The sequence below is a fragment of the Rhinolophus hipposideros genome, assembly GCF_964194185.1.
Source record: "Rhinolophus hipposideros genome assembly, chromosome: 10".
Classification (NCBI taxonomy): Eukaryota; Metazoa; Chordata; class Mammalia; order Chiroptera; family Rhinolophidae; genus Rhinolophus; species Rhinolophus hipposideros.
This window is the reverse complement of record NC_138056.1, coordinates 923,022-947,749: the sequence shown is the minus strand read 5'-3', so window position 1 is coordinate 947,749 and position 24,728 is coordinate 923,022. Positions and strand designations below refer to the sequence as shown.

The 24,728-nt window shown below is 65.1% G+C and overlaps 1 protein-coding gene across 15 annotated transcripts in view; it reads right to left on the bottom strand.

The window, feature by feature from the left end:
- Positions 1-1,474: 1,474 nt before the first annotated feature.
- Positions 1,475-24,728, bottom strand: part of BRSK2 (BR serine/threonine kinase 2) — a 56,445-nt gene continuing 33,191 nt past the window's right edge. Inside the window, exons 3-22 of one of the 15 annotated variants that reach the window (XR_013994128.1) lie at positions 24,264-24,349; positions 22,180-22,320; positions 21,651-21,767; positions 20,953-20,986; positions 20,784-20,852; positions 20,485-20,631; positions 19,171-19,202; positions 18,708-18,872; positions 18,526-18,623; positions 18,300-18,450; positions 16,667-16,732; positions 14,665-14,725; positions 13,751-13,958; positions 13,419-13,467; positions 9,048-9,171; positions 7,602-7,782; positions 7,443-7,532; positions 7,157-7,251; positions 4,982-5,029; positions 1,475-3,216 (exon numbers count right to left, since the gene is read on the bottom strand). Coding sequence is in view for 12 of the 15 variants with exons in the window: in XM_081061823.1 (XP_080917949.1) it covers positions 3,476-3,696; positions 4,982-5,029; positions 7,443-7,532; positions 7,602-7,782; positions 9,048-9,171; positions 13,419-13,467; positions 13,751-13,958; positions 14,665-14,725; positions 16,667-16,732; positions 18,300-18,450; positions 18,526-18,623; positions 18,708-18,872; positions 19,171-19,202; positions 20,485-20,631; positions 20,784-20,852; positions 20,953-20,986; positions 21,651-21,767; positions 22,180-22,320; positions 24,264-24,349 (2,088 nt within the window). In the remaining 3 variants the exon portion in view is untranslated. Of the gene's footprint in view, positions 3,697-4,981; positions 5,030-7,156; positions 7,252-7,442; positions 7,533-7,601; positions 7,783-9,047; positions 9,172-13,418; positions 13,468-13,750; positions 13,959-14,664; positions 14,726-16,666; positions 16,733-18,299; positions 18,451-18,525; positions 18,624-18,707; positions 18,873-19,170; positions 19,203-20,484; positions 20,632-20,783; positions 20,853-20,952; positions 20,987-21,650; positions 21,768-22,179; positions 22,321-24,259; positions 24,350-24,728 lie in introns of all 15 variants that reach the window. The other 14 variants (XR_013994130.1, XR_013994129.1, XM_081061823.1 and 11 more) reach the window with 14 other exon arrangements.

Genomic DNA, 24,728 nt, shown 5'->3' with positions numbered 1-24,728 from the left:
GTGTCAGAGTGGCCCCCTTCTGCGGACGGGGGTGTAGCTGGGCAGGCGGAAAGCTGGCAGAGCTGCTGGGTGTCCAGCCATGTGCCCACCAGGGCTGGCACTGTGGACTGCAAATGTTCTGAGGCCCACGTAGAGGAAGACGAGGTCTGCTGCACTGCCAGTAAGGCAGAGGCAGAGCCACAGGTCGGGAAGCTTCTCTTCCGTGGCCCGCCACCTGGGACCCCAAGGGCCAGTCAGCCCTGTGCCTTTGCTGAACTGTAGCAGCCAAATTCCTTCCACCCATTTTTAAGCCAAAGTTGACAGGACGCTCTGCCGCCCTGTCCCCTCAGCTTCAGAGGTCTCCTGGGCACTCGCGTCCCCCAAAGGCAGGGTGAGGTTGCAGGGCTGGGCAGAAGGGGAGGACCCGGCTCTGTGTCCGCAGACTCCTATTCACGTCCTGGGCCTCGAGCAGAGCCCCCGAGCTCCCTACCGAGCCAGAGCGGCAAGCACAGGGCCCTCCTGGCCCTCCAGCAGAGGTGTTGCAGACTCGAGGGCAGATTCTGCCCCCAGAGGACGTGTGGCCCTGTCTAAGAGCAGATGTGATTGTCACGCAGGCGTGGGCGATGGCTCCTGGCATCTAGCGGGTGGGACCAGGGACAATGCACAGGACACCTCACCACAGCCAGCCACCCAGCATGGTGGCACTCTGGAGGCCTGGTGGCCATGCTGCACCCGTCTTCCCGTACGGGACTGCATGCCGAGTGGCAGGACCTCTCCGCGGGCACTGTGGTCTCTGCTCGGACCCCTGGTCGATGATTGCTGTTTCCTGTCCTCGGGCTCTGTGGTGGGCTCCCAGGTGCTGCCTTCACGACGGGTTTGGGTGGCCTGGTGGCTCTTGGGACTGGGCCTGTCCTTGGCGTTGTAGCAGCAGAGGAGGCAGCTGGCTGGTGTGTGGTCGAGGTGCCCACACCCCTGGCTGGCGGGTGTGGTGGGCATGGCCGGGATTTTTCCCCCCTCATGAAAGGCCAGCCTGTGGTTTCCTGGGGGGCTCCCTGCCAGCCTTGGCCGATGGCTTCCAGGGCTGGGCCACAGCGACCCATCCACCTCTTCCCAGAAAAGGATTGGAAAAAAGGTTCGTCTTCCAGGAAAAAGCCCAGGTGTGGGGGTGACCCCATGAGGTCTCCGGTGGCAGCAGAGCGCAGGGGCAGTGCTGCTTTTCCAACTCGGGGGGTGCTTCCCTGTGCCCCTCCCTGGGCCTCTCCTCCCCCACCCAGCCCAGTCCCACAGGCGATCCTGGCTCGTGCTGGGGGCAGCCTGTGGGGTCCCCCCCCACCGTCTGCACATGGGTCTGTCCTCTTCCGCGGGGGTAGGAGGTGGCGCCATCCACACGTGGCGGAGCCCAGAGCAGCGCACGTCACACATCGGGGCAAGAGCGGGTCCCAGCGTACCCCACATCCCTGCCCTGCCCGCCCGCCTGCATGGAGACTGGCGTCGGTGTCTTTACGGAAGGAATTTATTGTTCCGGAACTAGTTGCTCACAGTTATTTGACAGGGGGTACACTGGGTGGGGCTTGTCCGTTTCCGTGACGTCTGCGTGTGTCCCAAGTACAAAAGAGGAAGGCTAACAAGAGGTATTGCTTTCGGTGTCCTCTGCCTCTGGAGAAGCCCCTCCCGCTTGTACCGCGTGGCTTTTGCTGTTATAGGTGTTTAATTTTTTTTCTTATGTATGGAAATCCCAGCCTGTGGGGTGGGGTCAATGTAACAGAAGCGTTAAAATCTATTCGCGACGGGAGGGGCGGCAGGGCAGGTGGGCAGGAGGCGGGAGAGACACCAAAAGCAAAGTGGACTGTTACAGCAAAGGCATGCAATCAGTGGCCCCGCCCCCAGCCTGCAGGTGCCGCGCCCTGGGCACTGGGCGGGGCCTGTGCCGGCCTGGGCGGGGCCTGTGCCGGCCTGGGCGGGGCCGCACTGGGCCGCACCCACGGAAAGAAACCAGCAGAAGCTGGGGACGGGGACAAAGCGAGGCGACCTCGCTGTACAGAGCACACGGAGGAGGACGCCGCTTTGTCCTTGGTTATGTATTTTTGTTTACTTTTTGCCATTTTAGTAAAAAAAAACCCGCGGTGCCCCTGCCGTCCTGTGAGTGGGGGGGAGCCCGCTCAGGGCCCTCCTCCTCCCCCTGCTCCGAGACACAAAACAAGACGGTCCCCATCCCGGGCCTGTCGGAGGGGCCGGCGGTGGCGTCGCGCTGGGAGACAGCGGCCACCCGGGCGCCCCCCAGACCTGGAGTCGCTTCTCCACGGTGACGCGGCAGACCCCGGGATAGAGCGGACCGCGCCTTTCTTTAAATATATATATGTGTGTGTAGAAAGACCCAAACAAGAGCCCAACACAAACCTACCCTGCCCCAGCGGCTCCCCCCACCCCCACACCCTTTTCCAAAAACAACTGAGAAAAAAAAGTTTATAAAAATATCTTGCAGGAATTCTTTAAAGTTTACAGTAGCTTGCCAGCGCTGCACCCACCGGCCTGCCCCCCGCCGCCCCTGGCGCCCCCGCGGGCCCGCCTCAGGGCACTGGCGCCCGGACCCACCCCGCCCGAGACACACCGACAGACGGCAGGAGGGCGCTGCTGCTGCCGCCCCTTCCCTGAACAGAGAAGTAAAGAAACTCAATAAGTTAAAACAGCAAATAAATAATACTGATCTCCTCGGCCAGCCCGGGGCGTGGCTGCCTCCGGGTCCAGGTCGGCCTGGGCCAGGGCGGATGCCAGGCCCGCGCTGCGGAGCGGGGTGCGGACAAGCAGCAGGCCGGGCCGCGCCCACGCTCGGCACGAGGAGGGGGTGCGGGGAGGACACGGCCGAGGAGAAGCTGCTTCGCCCATCACGGGCCCGCCCTGGAGGCCGGCCTGGGCAGGCTGCACCAGCCGAGGGCTCTGGTCACTGCGAGTCCGGTCGGCGAGGCCGGAGGCGGCTTCCCCTCGAAGCCAGGTCCTCCTCCCGGTGGCCATGCGGAGCGGAGCGGAGACCCGGCAGCGCCGTCTCACCGGCGGGCGGAGCCAGCGGGCGGGTGGGCGGAGCCAGCGGGCGGGTGGGCGGAGCCAGCGGGCAGGTGGGCGGGCCGCAGCAGGAGGGCAGAGGGCAGGTCCACAGCAGCTGCCTTCAGTCGGCCGGTGTCCGGCGCGGAGCCCAAGAGGATGGCCTCGTGGAGGTGACATGTTAACTTTTCGGGATAATTCCTGGTATCAGAGTGGAAACAGTGACGTTGTCAGACACAGGCAGAGAGAGAGAGACAGCGAGAGAAAGAGAGAGCGGGCATGGGCAGGTCCAGCCGCAGGCAGTGGCCCTAGTGCCCCCTTTCCTTTCCTCCCCGGCTTCGCAACAGTCTAGATGGACAGATGAGCGTGGCCCTGGGTCCACACAGGGCGGGAGGCGGGCGGGTGGCGAGGTGGCCTTGGTGGCCACTGTCAGGGCCGTGCTGGGGGAGGGGCTATGTGTCTAAGGCTGCTCGCGCTGTGCGGCCGGTGGCCCCGTCTTGGCCATGTCCTTGCCCGTTGGGTACTCGGCATCCCCTCCAGGGCCAGGGCCAGCGGCCGAGTCACCGAGTGGGCTGTGGGCACTCCGCTTGGCGGGCGTGCTGGGGGCCTGGGCCGCCTGCCCGTTCTTCTCGTCTGAAAAAAGTTGTTTAATTACGTCAAAGAAGTTACTCAATGGGCTGCCTGGGTACACAGAACAGAAGACAAAAGAAAAAAAGAAAGAAAAGAAAAGAAAAAAGAAAAAAAAGGGAGAGAAAGAGGAAGGGAGGGAAGGAGAGAGAAAGAGAACAAACAAACAAATGAACCAAAGGGCCTCGACTAGAGAAAGAAAAACCCAAGGAGGTGAGGTCTGAGATGGGCGTGGGGGGCGGGGACAGGCGACAGCAAGCAGGGTGGGCAGGCGGCCGGCAGGGGGTCCCTGTGTGCCAGGGGCTGGTGCTGTGGGGACCAGAAGCTGGGACCTCTAGGCCTCTGAGCTGTGGGGTCGGAACCCAGGGCAGGAGGGAGACCCCTCCCCCGTCAGCAGGCCTGGCCCTGCAGGCCCAGCCCTCCCCTCCACCTCAGCCACGCACTGCGCTCAGACACCAGTGACAGCTTCCCCTCTGGCCTTGCTGACTGGCCCACCCAACAGTGACCACAGAGGCATAAAGACGGCTGCCACGAGCCCCGGGGCTGAGCAGGACCCTGGGACTGGTGGCTGACTGCACAAGTCCAGGGGGCCTGCTCTGGCCTGGGGGGCTGGGGCCAGCGTGCCTGCCACACTCCTCCCCTGGCTAGCCCAGAGTGTGGACACAGCGGTCAGCAGCAGACAGACAGATGGACGGATGGGTGGACAGGCATGGAAAGCTTGGATGTGGGAAGGCTGGGGGTAGGCAGCCAGAGTGGGGAATGTCCTGAGGTCAGGAAGAAGGGGACAGGGATGGTTTGACCACCCCCTCCCGGGGGGCCCAGTGCTCACTGTCCAGATGCATTGCTATGGGTCGGCTCAGAAGTTCCTAAACCTTACCCCCACCTGAGCTCAGAGCATGTGGGGCCCTTCCTCCCCCTGCCAGGTACAGGGGGGAGGGAGTGCCTGTGTGGTCTCCGCAGGAGCGCCACCCCCCACCCAGACCCCTCCAGTGGACAGAGGGCCTGGTGCCGGCTTCCTGCTAACCCCAGGCCAGAGCCCACACAGGTGACCCCTCCTGGCCGCAGGGCACAGGGACCTTTTCCTGCTCTGAGCACTGAGATCACTCTCGCCAGGCCTCTGCTGGCCCTGGTAGGTGAGTGACAGAGGCTGCTCCTGGCAGAGGCGTGGCTGGACTTGTGGGGAGCCTATGCTGGGTCCCCTGTGTGTGTGTGTGGGCCCCAAGCTACACAGGGACCCCAGGACAGCCCCAGGGGCAGCGAGGGCAGCACCCAGCTGGGAGCAAGTCGCAGGTGGGGGTGATAGGCTGGGAGGGCCCAGGTGATCTTGAGGGGTTCTTACCACATTTGGAAAGCCTCCCCGTCATCATTTCCATACAGTTAGTGGTGTCTGGAGCACAGAACGGAGAGAGGGAGGGAGACGTGTGAAAAAGGCTTCCCGCTAGGACCTCTAGGACCTCAGCTGGCACTGCCACATGGCCAGGCCCTCAGGGAAGGGGCGGAGCCCAGAGTGGGGTGGGGTTCGGGAGGGCGGAGTCTGGAGCAGGGACTCAGGGCAGGGACTGGAGCCTGGAATGCAGTGGGGTTTAGAAGGGCAGAACCTGGAGTGGGGCGGAGCTCAATAGAAGGTGGAGCCTGGAGTGGGTTGGGGCTCAGAGCAGAGGGCGGAGTCAAGAGTGGGGCGGGAGCTCAACAGAGGGTGGAGCCTGGAGTGGGCAGGGCTCAATACAGGCATCAAGTGCCGGCCATCTCCTGGGCAGTAGACCAGAGCCTGAGGACAGGACATGGCCTTGCCCCCTGGGCGGCCTAGGCCTACCTGGCCCTCTGCTTTATCCTGGCCTGGGCTCAGGACACATGCTCTGGAGCTGAGAAGCCCAGGGCTCTGGCCATGGTCTGTGCTGGCCACCTCCGTGTCCTCACCGTGCCCCTCAGCCACACCCTCTCACACCGGTGGCTGAGCCTGGGACTGTTGGTACTGGCGGAGGGCTGGGGTAGGGGAGGCACCAGGGCCGTGGGTTGGGGGCTGCTGCCCCAAGGCTCTCACTAAGGCCCGGGTAAGGGAGGATGTGTCCTCTCCACATCCCCTCCCTGGGCCGGGCTGGGGGCCCTACTGGGATGTTGTCCTGGTGCCTGAGGGCTCCTGCTTCCACCCACTTCCTGTGGTGGTGCTGGCCCTGACCTTGCTGGACAAGAGCACCCAGTACTCTTGGGAGGAAGGGTGCTGGGAAATGCTGGCGCACAGGAGACCCATGGGGGAGGCCTGGCAATGGGGCCCCAGGTTGCACTCCCCAGGTACAGGGCACCCTGAAGGAGGGCAGTGGAGACGGCTTTGGGGCCCGCAGTGGGCCCCCCAGAGTCTCCAGAGACCTGGATTGGGGCACAGGGCAAAACAGGTCAGGGCCAACAAGGGCCCCTGCTTTGGGTGGCTGCAGGCACAGGTACCCTCTGGGCAGCACGCCACGCCCTGGGCTTTGCTTGCCTTCCTGCACAAGCTCTGTCCTTCCCCGGCCTGTTTCCCTGTCACACTGCCCTGCTCTGAGATGGAGACCTTAGGCTGCAGAGCCAGAGGCACCTGACCCCCGGCAGCCTGGCTTCTAGGGCCAGGAGAATGGGCCTGCTCCTTGGGAGGTGCTGCAGCCCCGACCCACCAGTGGGGCGATGAGGCACACAGTGGGGGAGAAAAGGAGGGTGGTGACACACAGATGATGGAATGAGGATGGCAGGGGCAGGGTGGACGGGTGGGCCAGTCTGGCCATTAGGACCCCACACAGAAGCACAGAAGGTGACCCAACAGGCTTGGAAAAGGCCCACCGAGGCCGCAGCCAGCCGGAGGGTGCTCAGAGAGGCAGGACTTGGGCTGGACGCTGTGCTCCCGGAGCCCAAGTCCCACAGCCGGCTTCACGGCAACCCTGTCCCTTACCGCTGTCCAGACAGGCACCGCACACCTCACTAAAAGATGGTGACCCGCAGGTGCCCGTGCCCGTCATGGGCTTGCCCGCACCCACCCTGCTGCAGCCCGCTCCCCACCAGACACCGAGCAGCGTGACCCTCTGGCTCCCGGGCCCCCAGCGCCTCCAGGCCTGGGCGGCTCTTTTTCCTGTGTGGCTTCTCTAGGCCCAGCTGGGGTGCCCCTGCTTTGACTGGAGCCTCAGGCCCCCTCTGTCCTGCTCAGGGCCAGATCGTCATAGGCCCATCTTGGGGAAGGCAGGCGGCAGGCAGCCCTGCCACGTGTCAGCTGGACTGGGCATCAGGGCCACAGCCCTTGCAGGGTGCTACGGGGGAGCCCCACGGGGGCAGGGCTCCAGGCAGGACTTGGGTCACTGCTCTCCCAGAGCCTGCTTTCTCTGGCCTGGGCCTCAGCCTGGGTTCTGGTCCTGTGTGGCCTGTCCAGGGCCGGGAGCTGGCCACTGGCCATGGGAGTGGGCACATGGTGCCCTTCTCAGGGCCAGCCTGGCCCTTGGCAGAGGACCTGACCGCAGCCCCCTCCCTGCCCCAGCGGCGGGGCCGGACACCTTACCTGCCAGCGTCAGAGGCTACTCTCGTAGCTGGTGGCCACCTTCTGGCCCTTAAGCCCAGCACCCCAGCTTAGTCCTGGCGCTGGCGGGGAGGGTTCTACAGTGGACAAGAGGCGCCTTTTCAGTGTGGTGTGCTGGGCCCTACCTCCCTGGGTGTGCAGAGACGGCCGGCCCGCCACGCTGGGGAGGCCCTGCTCCCTGGGGGCGCGGCGCAGCTGGGGGGGCAGTGGGAGGGGCCACGCCCTGCGTGCCAGCCCGCGGGGCTGCCCGAGCTGAGCCCCGCCTCACCTGATAAGTGCTGGGCCGATGGCTGGTCGTGTGTGCTCAGCAGCTGGGTTTGAATGGTCTCCACGACCCTCTTGAAGCGGCGGCTCGGGCCTGGGGGAGACAGGGGGTTATGCCTGGGCAGGGGGGCCCAGAGCCCGTGCCCTCGGCCTGGCGGCTCACCTGACAGAAGCGTGAACGTGACGGAGTAGACGCCGTTCTCCTTCTGTGCCGCCCCGCCCTCGGTGTACGTGATGTCCACTTGGAACTTGACCGGCTTCTGGAACACTGCGGGGCCGCCCGTGGCCTTGTACTCAGCCCGGAAGCTGGTCTGGGAGATGACGCTGTGACTGAGGCTGGGGATCTGCAGGGTGGCAGGGCGGCGTCAGCACGGACCCGGCCCCCCCAGCGCATGCCATGCTCCAGCTTGGGAAGCTGGCCCCGCGAGCCACCCGTCGGGGCTGCTTCTGTGACATGGATGTGGCCAGAAGGAACCTGCCAACTAGGGAGCTGGCCTCCACCTAGCAGGGCCAGCCAGCAGGGGCGCTGAGAGCAGGACAGAGTGAGGTCCTGAGGGCACTGCTTTCTATGGTGGGAGAGGAGCACGGAGGACAGTGGGGCGGGGCCGCCCCTCAGAGCAGCCGCAAGGACCAAGGGTGGAGGGGTGAAGCCTTTGCTGCCTCCTGAGGACCGGCCTCCTGAGGACAAGGCCACATGGCCGTTGCTGGGGACAGTGCCCCACTGCCCTGCTGGCTCTGGGAGCCTGCAGTGCTCAGCACCCGGCCGGCACCCTCAGCATATTTGGGTCACGCAGCAGCATGTGAAATGCTATTCACAGCAAAGCCGGGGGCGGTCTTGCCTCAGAGGGTCACCCCAGGACAGGGCTCTGCCTCTCAAGAGCGCATAGCAGGGGCCTCAAGGTTAGAAGAGCCGGCCTGCATCGGGCAGCTGAAGAGGGCAGTGCCTGAGTCCATGTCACTGGGAGTTCTTGGCGTCCCAGGGGCTTGGGAGGGCAGTGGAGAGGAGCAAGATGCCTGCGTCCAGCTCGAGGCCGACCCCCTGCCTGGCGTTGGGCTCTCCTGGCCCCTGGAAACATCTGGTGAGAACACTGAGCGGTCCTCACGGCCCTCAGGGAACCTTGGCTGAAGCCGGGGTGGTGGGGGTTCCCTGAGTTGGAGACACCACCAGGCAGGTCCTGCCCACCCCGATGGTGAGCGCAGCACAGGCGGGGCCGGGCCCCTGGCGGGCTTTCTGCCCCTCGCACATGATAACCTCGCAAGGACAAGTGGAAGCCAGGGGAGGCCTGAGTGCAGCCACCCTCAGAAAGCCACCAGGCCGCAGGAGGCCAGCAGCATGTGGGGGTGGCCAGAGGCCCAGCTGGTCCCCAGTGCCCTTGGCCACCACAGCCCAGCCCCAGTTGGGGCCTGTACACAGTGGGACTTGTTTTGTCAAGGCCCGCCCCCCGCCCTAACCCGCCAGCTCCCCGTACCCCTGCCCGGCCCACACCTAGGGCTGCTCAGAATGACAGCCTGCTCCACCCCAGGCCAGGGGCCCCTGCCAGTGTAGGTGGGAAACACGTCTGTCTGCCGAGTGAGCGAACAGATGACCTGTGTGGGGCCTGAGGCTCACCGACAGGAAGGCGTGAACGATGTCGGCTTTGATGGAGCTCAGAGGCTTGTCCTTGAGGACCACAAAGATCTGTTCCTCCTTCTCCAGGCTGATGAAGTTCCCGAACCAGGACTTCTTGGCCAGCCTGCGGGGGGGGGGGGGGAGCCGGAGTCTGATTATGTGCGATGCTGAGCCTCTGGGAACAGACCTGCCCTCCCCGCCCCTCTGGCAGGGAACCAGCTCACTGCCCTGACCCTGACTCCTTCTCCTGACCCCGACCCCCTCGTCCTGACCCTGACCCCCTCATCCTGACCCCGACCCCCTTATCCTGACCCCGACCCCCTTATCCTGACCCCGACCCCCTCATCCTGACCCTGACCCCCTCATCCTGACCCTGACCCCCTCATCCTGACCCTGACCCCCTTATCCTGACCCCGACCCCCTCATCCTGACCCCCTCATCCTGACCCTGACCCCACCCTCCTGACCCCTCTCCTGACCCTGACCCCACTCTCCTGACCCCGTCATCCTGACCCTAACCCCACCATCCTGACCCTGACCCCCTTTTCCTGACCTTGACCCCCTCTTCCTGACCCTGACCCCATCATCCTGATCCACTCCTGACCCTGACCCATCATCCTGACCCTGACCCCCTCATCCTGACCCTGACCCCATCATCCTGACCCTAACCCCACCATCCTGACCCTGACCCCCTCATCCTGACCCTGACCCCATCATCCTGACCCTGACCCCATCATCCTGACCCTAACCCCACCATCCTGACCCTAACCCCACCATCCTGACCCTGACCCCACCATCCTGACCCTGACCCCACCATCCTGACCCTGACCCCACCATCCTGACCCTGACCCCACCATCCTGACCCTGACCCCACCATCCTGACCCTAACCCCACCATCCTGACCCTGACCCCCTCATCCTGACCCTGACCCCACCATCCTGACCCTGACCCCACCATCCTGACCCTGACCCCACCATCCTGACCCTAACCCCACCATCCTGACCCTAACCCCACCATCCTGACCCTAACCCCACCATCCTGACCCTAACCCCACCATCCTGACCCTAACCCCACCATCCTGACCCTAACCCCACCATCCTGACCCTAACCCCACCATCCTGACCCTGACCCCCTCTTCCTGACCCTGACCCCCTCATCCTGACCCTGACCCCATCATCCTGACCCTGACCCCACCATCCTGACCCTAACCCCACCATCCTGACCCTAACCCCACCATCCTGACCCTAACCCCACCATCCTGACCCTGACCCCCTTTTCCTGACCTTGACCCCCTCATCCTGACCCTGACCCCCTCATCCTGACCCTGACCCCCTTATCCTGACCCCGACCCCCTCATCCTGACCCTGACCCCACCCTCCTGACCCCTCTCCTGACCCTGACCCCACTCTCCTGACCCCGTCATCCTGACCCTAACCCCACCATCCTGACCCTGACCCCCTCTTCCTGACCCTGACCCCATCATCCTGATCCACTCCTGACCCTGACCCCCTCATCCTGACCCTGACCCCATCATCCTGACCCTAACCCCACCATCCTGACCCTGACCCCCACCTGCCTCATCCCTGACAGCCCCTCTGGACCTGACCCCTCCACGTGACCCTGACACCATCCCCCTGCCCTGGCCCTGACCCTACTACTTATCCCACAGCCCTGGGCCTGACACCCCACCTTCCCCCACTGCCTGGACCCAGACAGCACCCACTGGAATCCCACCAGAAAGGAGAGGAGAGCCCACCTTGACCCCAGCCTTGCTCTTCTCTGTTAAGGCACGTCTCTGGAAAGTTCCCCCCGCCCTGGGACTGCGAGGGGAGCAGGGGCAGTGCTGGAGGTACGGGAGGTGGTTGGGGCAGGCCAGGGAGCTGCATGGGTATGGATGGGGGAGACCAGGGACCCCAGGCCACCCTCCATACCTTCCATCCCAGGGGCTGGTGGCCGCCCGGCTGCCCACCTCCCTGCTGAACCAGCCCAGGTCACTCTGTGGGTCACAGAGGTGGCTTCAAACGCCAGGGACCCAGCTGCTATGCCAGGCAGGGCAGAGGCTGCACCTGCAGAGACCCGGGCTGGCAGCACCCCCTGCCTGGCCCCTCACCTCACCTGCGCCCAGGGCTTCCCTTAATCTGTTTGGTTGGTCACCACGCTGGTCTCGTCACTGTCCTGTGTCTGGGGCCACCCGTCTGAGGTGTGACTCCTCCCCCGCCCCCCATGACAGCACAGCAGTGTGGGATGGACTCGTCAGCCGCCCCCAACGTCCTGCCTCCTGGATTCACATCCATGCAGACCTCTCCCTTGGGCATGGGCGAGGCCTGTGACTTGCTTCCGACCAAGAAAACCGGAAATGTGGATGTCACCTCTGAGATCAGTTTCCATAAGGCCATGACTCCCATTTTGCTAGCAGGTCTCCCCTGCTTTTGGTGAACCGCTGACCGGTGGACAGGCCCACACAGACCCGAGTCCTGCCAACACCCTGAGCTCAGCCGCAGGTCCTGCTCCCGTCCAGCCTTGCGATGAGCACATCCCGGTCGGCGCCCTAAAGCCGAGGGCTGGCTGGGTGCGCCAGGTCCTGCCCACAGACTGAGACCATCAGGACACTGTTTACGCTGCTGAGTGTTGGGAGCCGTCCGTCGTCACGCAGTCTTCGCTAGAGAACACCCAGGCCACCTTCTTGCCGCCTCCCTTGCAGCCACAATGTGGACACGTGACCAGGGCTCCACCCATCAAATGCATCCCCTCAAACTGGGGTCAGTGATGCAGACGCAGGGCCCCGGGAGGAGGTGGTCAGCCCGCATGTGCAGGACCGGAGCGCGGCCCGGTGCCCCGTGCAGCGTCTCGACCCGCGTTGGCAGGTCGTTCCCCAGCGCTCTCTGCTGTTCCAGCGCACTGCCAGTGGCTTTCCTGGCCGTGGCACTTCTTCCCTCGCTCATTTCCGGAGCTGCTCTTCAGCCACCTTGAGAATTCCGGACACCAACAGCCTGCCAACACAGCCCTTTCCACCCGCGTCCCCCGGAGCCGCCTGTGCTTGGCCCGGGGAGCTCGCCAGCAGCATGCCGAGGTGAAGAACTGGAGACACGGGTCCTTTCCCCGCAGCCTCACTCAGCTTCCCTCCCCGCCATGTGCTGTGTTGGCAAGTGCGGGCTCCTGCCCTGACGGCTTGCCGCGGTCCCCACGCTGCGCTGGGGCCTGGAGCCCAGGAGATGCTTGAGGGGGGCAGCTTGGGAGCCCACTGGGGGGGCTCTGCTGTCTCCTCCTTCATGAAGATGGAAGAGTCACAATGCAAACCTGGCTTCTTGTCTGGCTGAGCCAGAAAGGCCAGTGGAGGGCGTGTGGGGACGGGCCTGTGACAGTTACTTTAAGTGTCAACGTGGCCAGTTTGGTCCAACATAGGGCATTGTTTCTCCAAAGGTATTTTGTAGACGTGGTAGGTAGCCGGTGACGCCCCCCATCGCGTGGGTGGGCCCCGTCTAGTCAGTCGCAGTCTTAATGGCAAAGGTTGGGTTTCCCAGCAAAGAGGAAGTTCTCCGTGGCCACAGAGGCCTGCAGAGGCCGCGCGGTGCCCCAACCTCAGTCTCCTGCCGGCCAGACGTCGTCTCCAACCTGCCCACCCACACACCCTCCTGGCTGTTTCTTGAGGGCCCTGACTGACGCGGGACTCTGGCAGCTGAGGGACAGACGTCTCGGGACCAGGAACATGTCCTCTGTGGGGCTGGCTGCACCAAGCCTCCCAGGGCCACCAGGGCCACCGCGTCTGCTCATTCCCATTGGCCCCTCAGGTGGAGGAACGAGCCCTCCACAGGGATTCACTGAGCAGAGGCTGCAGGCCACCTGACAACGTCAGGCGACGGTGGTGGCTTTTCAACCTTTCTGAAGAATGTAACAATTCCGTTAAGAGTATGTTTGGGAAAGCTTTCGACGACAGCAGCAAATTGCCAGTGAAGGGACACAGCCCTGGGATGACCGAGTCCCTAAACCAGCACCTTGGGGCCTGGGTGCCAGCGGAGCCTCACCCGGAGCCCGCGACACAATGATAACTTCCCTTCCGTCAGACTCTGGCCGCCTGTGTGAAGTCACGCAGCCTCCCGCCGGCCGGCCGCCCACCCCGCACGTGCAGGGCCGTGGGAGCCGCCAGGGCTCAGCAGGCGTGGCCGTGCCCCTTGCCTCCGGCCAGCCCAGGCTCTTCACCCCAGGCTGTGGCTTCTGAGCAAAGCTGGATTTCCCCAGCGGCCCCCACCCTGCTGCTGGCCTGGCGCCCACAGTGCGCAGACTGGAGGGAGGGGCCAGCGGCAGCCTGGGCCACAGGGAGGAGGGGCGAGACCGGAGCCCCCAGTGGGTGAAGCGCATGGCAGGGACCACTTACTCTGGGGAGGACTCCGGGGTCAGGTTGGACATCTCCTCTGGCGTCGGGACTGCAAACAGGGACAGGGAGAGCAGGGGTGACCACTCCGCCCTTTCCCCTGCATGTGGACGTCCTGTGGAACCACCCGCCCACCCCACCCCCGTCCTTGGGCGCCTGCGGGCACAGGCCAGCCCTGACCACAACCTCGGGGCCTTGGGCCATGGGGAGCTGTCCTGACCTCTGGTGCTGAAATCTGGCCGTGACTTGTCTGGCCTTCAGCCAACCCTGCTGTCCCCCGACGATGGCACTGCCCCCCACAGGCCACCTGTCCCTTGCCTTGTCACTGCGCTCACCTTGCAGTTTCCGGCGGTGGAAGCGGGGTGACCCCAGGAAGCTGTTCTTGATGGAGTTGAGCCGTGTCCTCCAGGGCACCCCTCCGACGCTGGGGCTGGACGGCGGCGTGGGGTTGGGCGTGCCCGCTGGGCTCTCCTTGGGCGTGTGCACGGGCGTCCCCTTGGGGGTAGGGAGGGGACTGCCCCTTGGAGAGGGGTGAGGGGTCACCTGTATTGTGGGGACAGATTTGGTGTTTGGTTCAGTTCCAGTGGGCGGGAGCCGGGTGGAGGCCGGCAGGGTGGCCGGCCCGGGGGGCAGGGCCAGCTGGGGGCCGAGGTTGCCGGGCACCGGGGGCCGGGCCTGGGCGCCGGCCGGGAGCGGGTTCGACTTGGTGCCCTGTAGAGGCTTGTCGGTCAGCTTGGCCTTGCTTGGCAAGGTCTGGGTCTTGGGGTTGGGCCGAGGGGCGGCCTGTGGAGGGAGGACGTGTCCGGGCCGAGAGGTGCTGCGACAAGCTGCGGGCTCCACAGAGGTGGCCGGGGTGCAGGCCACGAAGGGGAGCCCGGGGGGCGGGGGAGGCAGGACAAACTTCCTAACAGGCTACAGGGCAGGAGGAGAGCGTGGGGGTCGGCCATGCACGCGCCCACCCCACCCCCCGCATGCACACAGCACCAGGGGGACCAAAAAGAAGCCAGGGCCGCAAGGCAGGACCAGCGGGCACAGGCAGGTGTGGGGTGGGAGCGTTTGCCACAAAAGAAAACAAATGACACACGAGAAAACAAACAAAACAGAACAAAAAAACGTGCAGTTAGCGAGAGCAGCAGCAACGTGGTGGCCCCAGCAGCAGGCGGGGACCAGGCGGGGGCCTCTTCCCAGGGCCGCTGAGCCTCCCCTCCTTAGTGTGGGGGCCCAGGCAGGCGGAGGGCGGGTCACTCACCCGGGGGCTGCTGAGAGGGCTGGTGGACAGGCCTGAGGACGCGCCACTGATGGATCTCGACCTGGGGACACAGGTGCAGGGCGGGTTCAGCCTGCGAAGGGGCCGCAGGCTCTCGGCTCCTCTCCCCCCAGGTCCCCATCCAAGAGGCCCGGAGACCTGGCCATGCCTGGGCCTGCCCTGCTGTCCCCACTCGCCTCCCACCAGGCCCAGGAGCCCCACAGCCCCTTTGGGCCTCCCAACCCCCAGTCAGAGCCCTAGGGCTGCGGCCTCGGGGCTGCTCCCCACCACGCAGGAGCTGTCAGGCCTGAGGCCTGGGAGAGCAGAGAAGGCCTCCACAGGGTCTGTGGGGGGCGTGGGCGGGTGGAGGGACGAGGGCAGACTGGGGCTTTCCGGGAACAGAGTCCGGCCCCTGTGCCAGGTCCACACCACACTCCAGCTGCCCTGAGCCGGGCCTGACTCCCAAGGCTGAGCTGTCACTTGGCCCAGAGCCTCACATCCCAGCATGTAGGCCACCAGCGGGGCACTAGCCAGCCCTCCATGTCCACGGCCCGCCCGCCCAGCCCACAGCAGGCCAGCCCACGGCCCTCCTCGTAGCAGGAGGGCCTGGACAAGTCGAGGCTGGGTGGGCACTGGCACAGACTGTGGCTTTGGCCCCCACTGGGCCCTGCCTGGGCTTGGGCCGGAGGGAGACCACTGGCCCAGTATGCCACGCTGGGAGGCATGTGGCCACCTCCCCTTGGGGCAGGAACTGGTCCCCACGGGGCAGGGGCAGGCCTGCTAGGCATTGCACCACCACACCACGTGGCCTTGAGGGGACACAAATGTCCGCTCTCCCTTGGGCACCTACTGTCCTTAGAGGAAGGAAATGGGAATGGGGGCCGAGGTTGCCCCAGGAGAGGACAGGAGAGTGAAGGCTGCTCCTGCTGCCCACCCGGGCCTGTGCACCCGGCCAGCCCAGCCTTGACCTGGCCCCTGGGCCTGGGGGAGGAGTGCAGCCTGCACTGGCCAGACCCTGGCTCTCAGCTGCTCCACCACACCCGTGGGCTGGAGTCTCACGGCCATGGCCCTCCAACTCCCGCACCTGACACAGCCACAGAGCCAGGGATATTGCCCCTGACCCAGCCCCGACCGCAGGCCGCACAGAGTCAGGCTGGGAGCGAAAGCCTTCAGATGCTGAGAGGGGAGCTGTGAGGGCTGGTTGGCCCCAGCTGGGGCCCCCACAGCAGCCACAAATGAGTCCCAGTGCCCGGGGCCCCCTACCGGGCCAGCGTGAGCTTGTGCCTGGCACAAGGAAGCAAAAAGCAGCCAGAGGAAGAAGGGGTTGGAAGCCATCTCCACACCCTCCTGTCTAACCAGGGGCCCCTGGAGACTAAGCTGCAGGTGCCGAGACAGGAAGAGCAGGTGTGGTGGGGGCAGGTGCCGGGAGACCACAGGCCAATGGGAAGGCCTCACCTCTGTGGCCCTCAGGCAGCAGACCCTGCAGGTGCAGGGTGGGGGGTGGGGTGTCCAGGGATCGGGAAGGTAGGGCCATGCAGAGACACCTGGGGCCAGCACACTTCCTGCCACCAACTTGGGAGCCTGCAGGTGGACTTGGGCTGGCTGAGCCGCCTGGGGCTGCCACTTCCACGTGGGCCCTAGTGGGCAGCAGGGTGGATGGAGGGGCCAGGGGTCAGCGCTGGACAGGGGAGAAACCAGGCCATGAGACGCACCGGCTGCAGGGCAAGGGCGGGCTGGAAGGGGCCTCACACCTGTAGCCACTCGGGCCCAGCAGGGAGAGCACAGTGGGCCTCCCAGCCTGTTTCCTGCTGGCCATCAGTCTCGCTCAGCAGCCCCACTCCGCCTGGGCCTCAGCTTGGCCTGCCCCAGCCCTGCCCCTGGCTTGTTGGAAGGTTCCCTTGCTAAAGGGGAGAGGGCTGGGTGCAGCTGCTGGATACCCAACGCTGCCAGCAGGCCCGCGTGGCCTGTGGAGCTGGGGGGTGGGGTAGGTGGGCAAGGTGTATACCTGTCTTCTTTGCTGAATTGGGGGTGGGCTTCAGCGATATCCAGGCTTTTACTGAACACTGCTTTACTATAGCAGGAACAAAGCGAGAAAACAGAGTTACTCCCACAGCCCCAGTGGGCGCCCGGGAGCCAGATCTCCACGCGCCTGAACTGGGCGCAGCTCACCTGGCCCCAGGCCAGGGCACACAGATGCCAGGGGACACTGGGCAGGAGAGCGCAGGGCCATAGCGTACCCCCTAGTGACCTGCTGGGCAGGGCGGCCTGGCCAGGCCTTGGAGGATGCCCAGCAGCCCCAGAAGCCCAGCAGCCCCAGCAGGCGGCCCACTGTCACTCAGTGCCAAGAGTTAGAAGCAGAGTTCCCAGGAGCAGCAGGCCGGGAGGTGCAAGGAGGAAGGGGCACCCTGGGACCGTCAGGCCGGTTCACACCGACCCCATCCCAGCACCTGCCCCTGCAGCAGCCGGGTCTGGAAAGCACAGCAGAAGCCACAGCACAGTGGGCTCCATGCCCAGCTCCTTGCCCGAGGCCCAGACCAGTGGGGTGTGAGGGGTGTGGGGTGCTGGTACAGACAGGCGGCCGGGAGAGGTGCGCCCACAGCAAGCAGGACCCAGGCTAGCTCCTCCCCCTGCCCCACCCCAGTGCCAGAGCCTGTGAGCGGGAAGCCATGGTTGTCTGGAGGCCTGGAAGGAGGCTCTGGAAGGCTAGGACCCCAGGCCAGAGGCTGAGCCAGCCTGGGTCCCTAGGCACGGTCTGGGGCCACTGGGGGACTGTGGACCAGCAGCTCAGTTCAATCCTCATGGTGACCCAAGCGCCATGTGGCTCCTGTTTGCTGGCAGGTCCCTCAGGCCTGGCCAGCTCAAACATCCAGCCCCCAGCTGAGCAGAGGCAGCCAGGGCTCCCCAAGTCCCCACCTTCTGAAGCCCCTGCCTGGGCAAAGACGCTGGGCCCCCGCCCGGAGTCAGCTGTGCTCTGTGGGCCCAGGATCCCTCACCTTCCTCTGGGGGGGCCTATGGGGACGGCCCAGACCTGCTCATCGGCCCTCAGAATCCCATGTCCCTGTCCCCTGCACAGCCATAGGTACCCAAACAAGGAGCAGCAATAGGTGGGAGCGGGCAGGCCCGCTGGGCTGTCAGCTCCGAGCACCACTTCACCACCGTCCAGACACCGCACCTCAGCCCAGCCTCCTGCTGTCCGGCCCACTCCACACCATTGCAGCCCAGCCTAGCTTGGCCCAGGCCAACAAAGCAAAGCCAAATTCAGGTCAGTCCAGCTTAGCCCAGCTCAGTCCAGTCTAGTGTGGCTCAGTTTAGCCCAGTGTAATCCACCGCCGTCCAGCTCAGCCCAGCCCAGCTCAGCCTAGGCCAGTCCAGCCCAGCTCGGTCCAGTCTAATCTACTCCAGCCCAGCTGGGCTCAGTTCACTCCAGTTCAGCCCAGCCCAGCCCGGCTCATTCCAGCTCAGGATGGCCTAACCCAGCCCAGGCCAACAAAGCCAAGCCCCGTCCAGCTCAGCCAGGCCGCAGGGCCGGGGGGCAGAGATAAGCTAGGCCAGGCCCAGCACAGCCCATGAGGGGCACCCACATTGAGCAGGCAGGACACCAGGAGCTAGGGCACTGGGTCCTCCCAGGAGGCATGTACCTCTGGCCGTGCTGGGCCATCTCGATGGCCCGCCGAGCAGGCACCGGCGAGCCACCATCCGTCACGCTCAGCACCTCCATGGACTTGCGCTCGGGCCGCCGCTTGCCGTGCCGGTTCAGCATCGGGGAGTCGACTCGCTTCCGGGGAGGGTCTGCGTGCAAACGGGGGTCAGGACCAGGCAGCCCAGGGCCAGGCGGGTGGCGTGGGCATCCCCGGGGCCTTGTACCTATTTCGTTCCTGGGGGGCAGATCCTCATCCTCGTGGCTCGGGTACCTTTCTTTCCGGTCCAGGAGGAGGAAATAGATCATCTTCTCCTGGTTTTCCCTGCAGGATGGGAGGGCCCAAGAGGTTGGCAGCCCCGCTGGCAGCCCTGGGGCCGCCATGCCCCCGCCCCCCACGAGCACGTACTCCTCGGACAGCAGATCCTGCAGCAGCTTGTTGCGATCCCGGAAGCAGCCCAGGGAGTGCATGCTGTCCAGCACGTCGGGGTCAATGTCGTCCAGGCTGGGCAGCGAGCGGATCTGCACCTTGCGGGGCACGGGCTGCTCGGGCTCGGGCTCGTTCTTGCCCCCTCTGTGGACGACAGGGGCCACCAGCGGCCGCTCACCTCGGGCTGGCCTGAGGCCCTCCGGCCCGACCCGCCCTTCCTGGGGACCCTGAGTCCTACTCTCCCTGCACCCAGCCCCTGTTCACCTGCCTCCTGCCTGTGCCCAGTGCAGGCTAATCCCTGACGAGGTCCCCGAGAGGTGGGCCCAGGCTGGGGGCAGGCCTGCACTGGGCTCCGGTCCCCCACCCCCCGCCTTCCCTAGCAGGCCCTCTGGGCCACAGCGACAGGCAAAGCAGGCCAGGAGTGGGAGGAAAAGCTACTTACATATACCATATGTGTTTCTGAATGTGCTCTAGCTACAAGAAAGAGAAACAGGAAGTTAGTACGGAGGAAGGAGGACAGAGCCCACGTTAGGAGGCCAGAGGGAGCAGGAGCTGGGAGCACGGGGAGGAGAGGATGACTGTGGAGGAAGACAGGAGTGCAGACAGCAGGAGGGCTGGGAGGGGAGGGGAGGGAGAGACGGAGACCTAGCGGTGATGAGGAAGGGGAGGGGGAGGATGGAGATGAAGGAAAATGGGGAGGGACTGCGTACCAGAGGCTCCAGGCTAGCCCCCTGACCCTGCCTACCCCAAGTGGAAGAGGTAATGCTGCTATGGAGAAAAGGCTGTTGGGATGCTGGGGGCTGCAGGCAGGGAGCAGGAGCCCCCCTTCCCTACTGCCTGCGCTGGGGGCCCCGAGGTGGCTCAGGGAAGAAGGCCTGAGGAGCAGAGCAGAGAGCACCAGGGGCTCAGCCCACCTGTGGGGAGAGGCTGGGGTGCAGGTGTGAGCAGGAGGCTCAGAGGCCCCATCCACCAGTCTCTGGACAGCTGGGTTGGGGAGGGTGGGAGAGGGTAGCCTCTGGTCACCCGGCCACCCCCTTTCTGGACAGGCCAGCCCAGAGGAGTCCTGCTGCCCTTGCTCAGGGGACCTGCCATCCTGGTACCAGCTAACCCCTGACGAGGCTGGCTGGGGGCTTCCTTCAGAAGTGGGGTTTCCCTCAGACCCCCCCCCAATGCCCCAGTAGTCAGTGGGTCATGAGGAACTAGTCCAGCTGACAGAGTTGGCCTGGAGGTGGGGGGAGCAGGAGGTATGGGGGGGCTAGAGTCTCCCAGGCACACCCAGCGTTCTGGAACTACACCTGCAGGCACAGGCCAGCAAGAGGCCCCTGTGCCCACACACACACGTGTATCTGCACACTCATACCTGGCACATGCACACACACCTGCACACGTTCTCACCTGTGCACAGACACCTGTGCGTACAATGTGCATACACTCATGCACTCACACTGTGCACACCCACATACCAGTTCAGTTGTGTATGTACTCACACCTGTGCACGTGTGTACAAACCTATGTATGCACCATGCACACACACACACCCATGTACCCGTTCGCACACAGCTGTGCATGCACTCATTCATGCGCACACACCCGTGCACGCGCAGGGCTTTGTGTACCGCACTTGCAGGCACAGGTGAAGTCTTCTCCACGCCAGTCCTTCCCCAGGACGCACGGAGATGGACCTTGTGCCCCTGGGGACCCTGGAAGGGGTGCAGTGTGAGCCCCGTGCCCTCTGACCCTGCTCTGCCAGACGCACCGTCAGGCGCCGCGCCGCGTCCACCTCGATCATGCCGCGTAGCAGGCTCTGGCAGTCGGGCGGGATGAAGTGCGGCATGTGGAACACGCCCCGCTTCACCTTCTCCAGCAGCTGCCGCAGGTTGTCGTCGTCGAAGGGCAGCGCCCCCTGCCGGCCGGGGACGGGGTCACCGCAGGGCGGAGGGGCTGGGGGAGGGGCGGGGCGAGAGGCAGGTGGCAGAGAGGGGGGGTGAGGGCGGGGCGAGGAGGAGAGCGGGCAGAGCAGGTGCCGACGGACAGGCGCGGGGACGGGGCTCTCACCACCAGCAGGGCGAACAGGATGACACCGCAGCTCCACACGTCCGCCTTGCGCCCGTCATACTTCTCCCCCTGCGAAGGGCACTGCGGTTGGACGCAGGGTCTGCGAGGGAGTCGGCCCCTCGGACAGGCAGGGACGCGGGGAGGGGCTGCGGGCGCGAAGGCGACTTACCCGGATCACCTCGGGGCAGGCATAGTGGGGGGACCTGAAGGCAAAAGCAGCGGTCAAGACAGGCTTGGTGTCGCCGTCGCCCAGCCGTGACCTCTGGGCTGCCCCCAGGACCACAACGAGCGGAGCCTCAAAGAGGTGCCTCCGGTCCCCCAGCCCACTCCGCCTGGGAAGGACGCACACTGCGGGACCCTTTGGGGTCTCCGGTGTCACGGCCCTCCCGCTGCCCCGCCCCGAGCATGGGGCAGCAGGTCCCCGAGCATGGGGGACCTGGGGGCGCCGCCACACTCAAGGCTGCCCAGCCGGCCGGGGCCAAGGAGACACACAGACATCAGAGGAAGGTCCACACCGATGGCCTGGAACCCCAACCCAGCAGCACCCTGAGCGTGCACAGCACAGGAAACGCGCGCCCGCCCACTCGGGCAGGGCAGGCAGCCAGCCAGCGCTGGACCCGCCTTCCAGGGCCGGGCAGAACAGCCCGGGGGGACCTGCCACCCCCCACACTGGACGACACAATGGCGTCACCGCTAGGAACAGAATCAGGGGGCTGCGGGTGCTGGAGGGAGCCGGGGGCTGCAGGGCCCCCTGCCTGGGCGGCCGGACACCACTCCTGGCCTCTACGCCGGGACTAGGGCCGCCGCACTGAGCCACCTGCGGGCCTGCGCAGAACCGGCCGCGGCCGGGAGGGGGCGCCCACTCACCCGCAGCTGGTCTCCAGCAGGCTGTCCCCCACTTGCAAGGACGCCATGCCGAAGTCCGCGATGCGGATGTTGTTCTTCTCATCCAGCAAAAGGTTTTCTGGTTTCAGATCCCTGTGGCTGGAAGGGATGCGGCGAAGGCTGACCTGGGTCCCGCCCCCCAGCCCCACCCACACAGCACTGATCCAATGGCAGCCTAGCACAGTGATGTCACGGGCAGCCAATCGGAAGTTACCTGCCCGGCTGTTGGCTGCGAGGTCTGCGGGACCGAGGGCCAAGGACTCGGGTCGCACCGCGTGCTCCCGCGGGCCCCTTGGCGGGCCCTGCTTTACTCCCTGGGGTTCCATCCCCCCTCCAGGCCGCTCCCATTTCCCCACACCTGTTTTGGGGCTCCCAGACGGAGGGCGCCCTGTTCCCCAGAACCCCTGAAAAAGCCGTGGGTGGGCACCTGGCAGGAAGCTTCCTGCTGCCCGCGGGGTCAGCTGGGGGAGGGGCGCGTGGGGTGGGGTCACGTGGTGGGGCCAGCACACACCATATAGAGTGGCTGTGGCAGAAGTCCAGCGCTGAGATGATCTGCCTGAAGAACTTCCGGGCCTCTTTGGGGGTGAGCCGCCCCTTCTTGACCAGGTAGTCAAACAGCTCCCCACCAGACACGTGTTCTAGCACCAGGTATCTGCCAGACGGGCAGGCGTCGGGTGGGTGCCCACGGCGTGCCAGCCCACCTCGGGGCCACCCAGCCAGGGCAGCGCTGGCCAGTGGCGTGAGGGCCCCCACCGCCCACCTCCTGGTCGTGGGGCCTCCAGGGCAGCTGCGGCTTAGGAGCCCTGTGGGAGCAGGGCCACACGTGGCCCCCTCCTGACTGAGGGACCCCTGGGCCCCTAGGAAAGAGGGGCTCTGTGGCTGCTGTTGGGCTCCTCATGGGGCAGGGGATGAATCAGACACTTGGACCCTCAGCAAGCCCAGGACAGCAGGAAGGTCCTCAAAACTGGAGTAGGACACGGCTGGAGCCCCAGAGGCTGGCCCTCAGATGGGGTCTCAGAAGCCGGGGGAAGAAGGGGTGGGCATGTGCACAGGGGTGGCGGAGTGGCCTCCGCCACCAGGGTGCCTTTGTACCCTGCCCTGTGCAGCATCATGTCACCAAGCAGGGGTCCAGGGACCAGGACCCTCTGGGCAGCTGTGCAGGGCCGTGCGGTGAGGGCAGTGGGGGCAGGGAGGTGTCGGGGTGGTGGGGTGAGTGAGGAGCCGGCTGTGTCTGAGCTGAGCTCCATTGGAGCCTGAGGGGGCTGGTTTTGGGGGTACAGGGTGGTCCCATCAACCCCTGATGCCCAGGGCACAGGACAAGGGCTGGAGAGGACAAGGCTGGGGGACTCGGGAGCAGAAGTAGGGGAGCAGCTGCCTTCAGAGCTGGTCTTGGAGGACTCGAGGGGTCACAGGTGGAGGTGGCTCCTGGGGCGTAAGGAGCCTGTCTGCAGAGAAGAGGGTGGGGCACTGGGTGGCTTCCAGGTAGGAGGGGCGTGTCCTGGGGGGCCGGCCCTGCTCCTGAGCGGGAGGGCCCACATACAGCACAGGCCAGAGGGTGGGTGCCCTGCTGGTACCCCGACCTGGGGTCCCTGTTGGCTCCTCTGTGTCCAGGCTTCCTGAGCTGCCTTGACACCCCAGGAGGACACTGGGCCCAGCAGGACCTGAACTGGCCGCCCGTGCACCCTCACCTGGGCGGCCCCGTCACCAGGTCTCTGCCCAGGCTGTACCCCCGCCAGGCTGACTCCTAGGCCCTCCCCCCTCCTGTCCCCCTCCAAGGTGGCCCCCTCACAGCCAAGCACTCTGCCTGTCACCCCTGAGTCTGTCCCTGACAGAAGAGAAGCAAGGAGGTGACTGGCGTCCTGCGTGTTGTACCCTGTTTCCCTGAAAATAGACCTCGCTGGACAATCAGCTCTAATGTGTCTTTTGGAGCAAAAAATAATATAAGAATCAGTCTTATTTTACTATAAGACCAGGTATTTAATATAATATAACAATATAATTATAATACAATTATAATATAATATAATATAATGTAATACCAGGTCTTATATTAATTTTTGCTCCAAAAGACGCACTAGAGCTGATGGTCTGGCTGGGTCTTATTTTCGGGGAAACACCCTATGTGGAGGTGGACCACGCCTGCTCTAGCACCTGCCCTCTCCCCAAACTCATGGGACGTCACCAAGACACTGCGGGGTGAGCTGCTGTCAGGCAGTGGCTGTGTGTCCCCTTGTCACGGTTCTGATGGGTTCACCAGTGTTCGCGGCCCCAGCACCACCATCCGCCTCCCGGCCCTTCAGGCCTATGGTGACCAGTCCCTGCTACTCAGGGCTCCCCAACGCGGGGCAGCTCTTGTCACCCCATCCTCAGCTGAACACTGGAACTGGTCCATCTGTGCAGCGCCGGGGCCCTTGAGCCCACTCTTCCAGGAAGCCTGCTGCCCCCCTCATGATGGCTCAAGCTGGTGGCTATGAGTCCCCACGAGTCTCAAGGATTAGTGCTGCCACAGCCCGGGGCCCGTCCTGGGATGGCCCCTGCCCAGGCCTCACGACCTCCCTCTGGCCACCCCGACTCTCCGGCCCCAGCAATACCTACAAATATTTTTTGTTTTCATAAACATCGTGCAGCTTGAGGACGTGTGGGTGTTCGATGAGCTTCAGGATGGCAATCTCCCGCTCCACCTGGGGGGACGCAGGTCAGGCGTGTCACATGGGGCTCAACCCCTCGCGCCCCTGCATCCATCCACCACCGGCTCATGCCTGATGCTACATGTGGGGCTGGACGTTAGGGGCACCCTCACCCCCCCTCACCCTCACCCTGTGCCAGGTGCCTCTGGCTGCTGGGGACGTAAGGGTCTCATGGGCCCAGCCTGAGTGGGCTCATGGGGGCAACATGGGCTTTGGAGGAGGGCCAGTCTAGCCACAGGATCTCCCCTGGGGGCTGGTCTGTCCCACGCAGCACCACGCACAGGTGCCAGGGCCTCCTCCAGGCCGCTCCCCTGCCAGGCCTTCAGGGTGTTGGGCCCGTTCCAGCCCCGCTCCCGCCCCGCTCCCGTCCCCT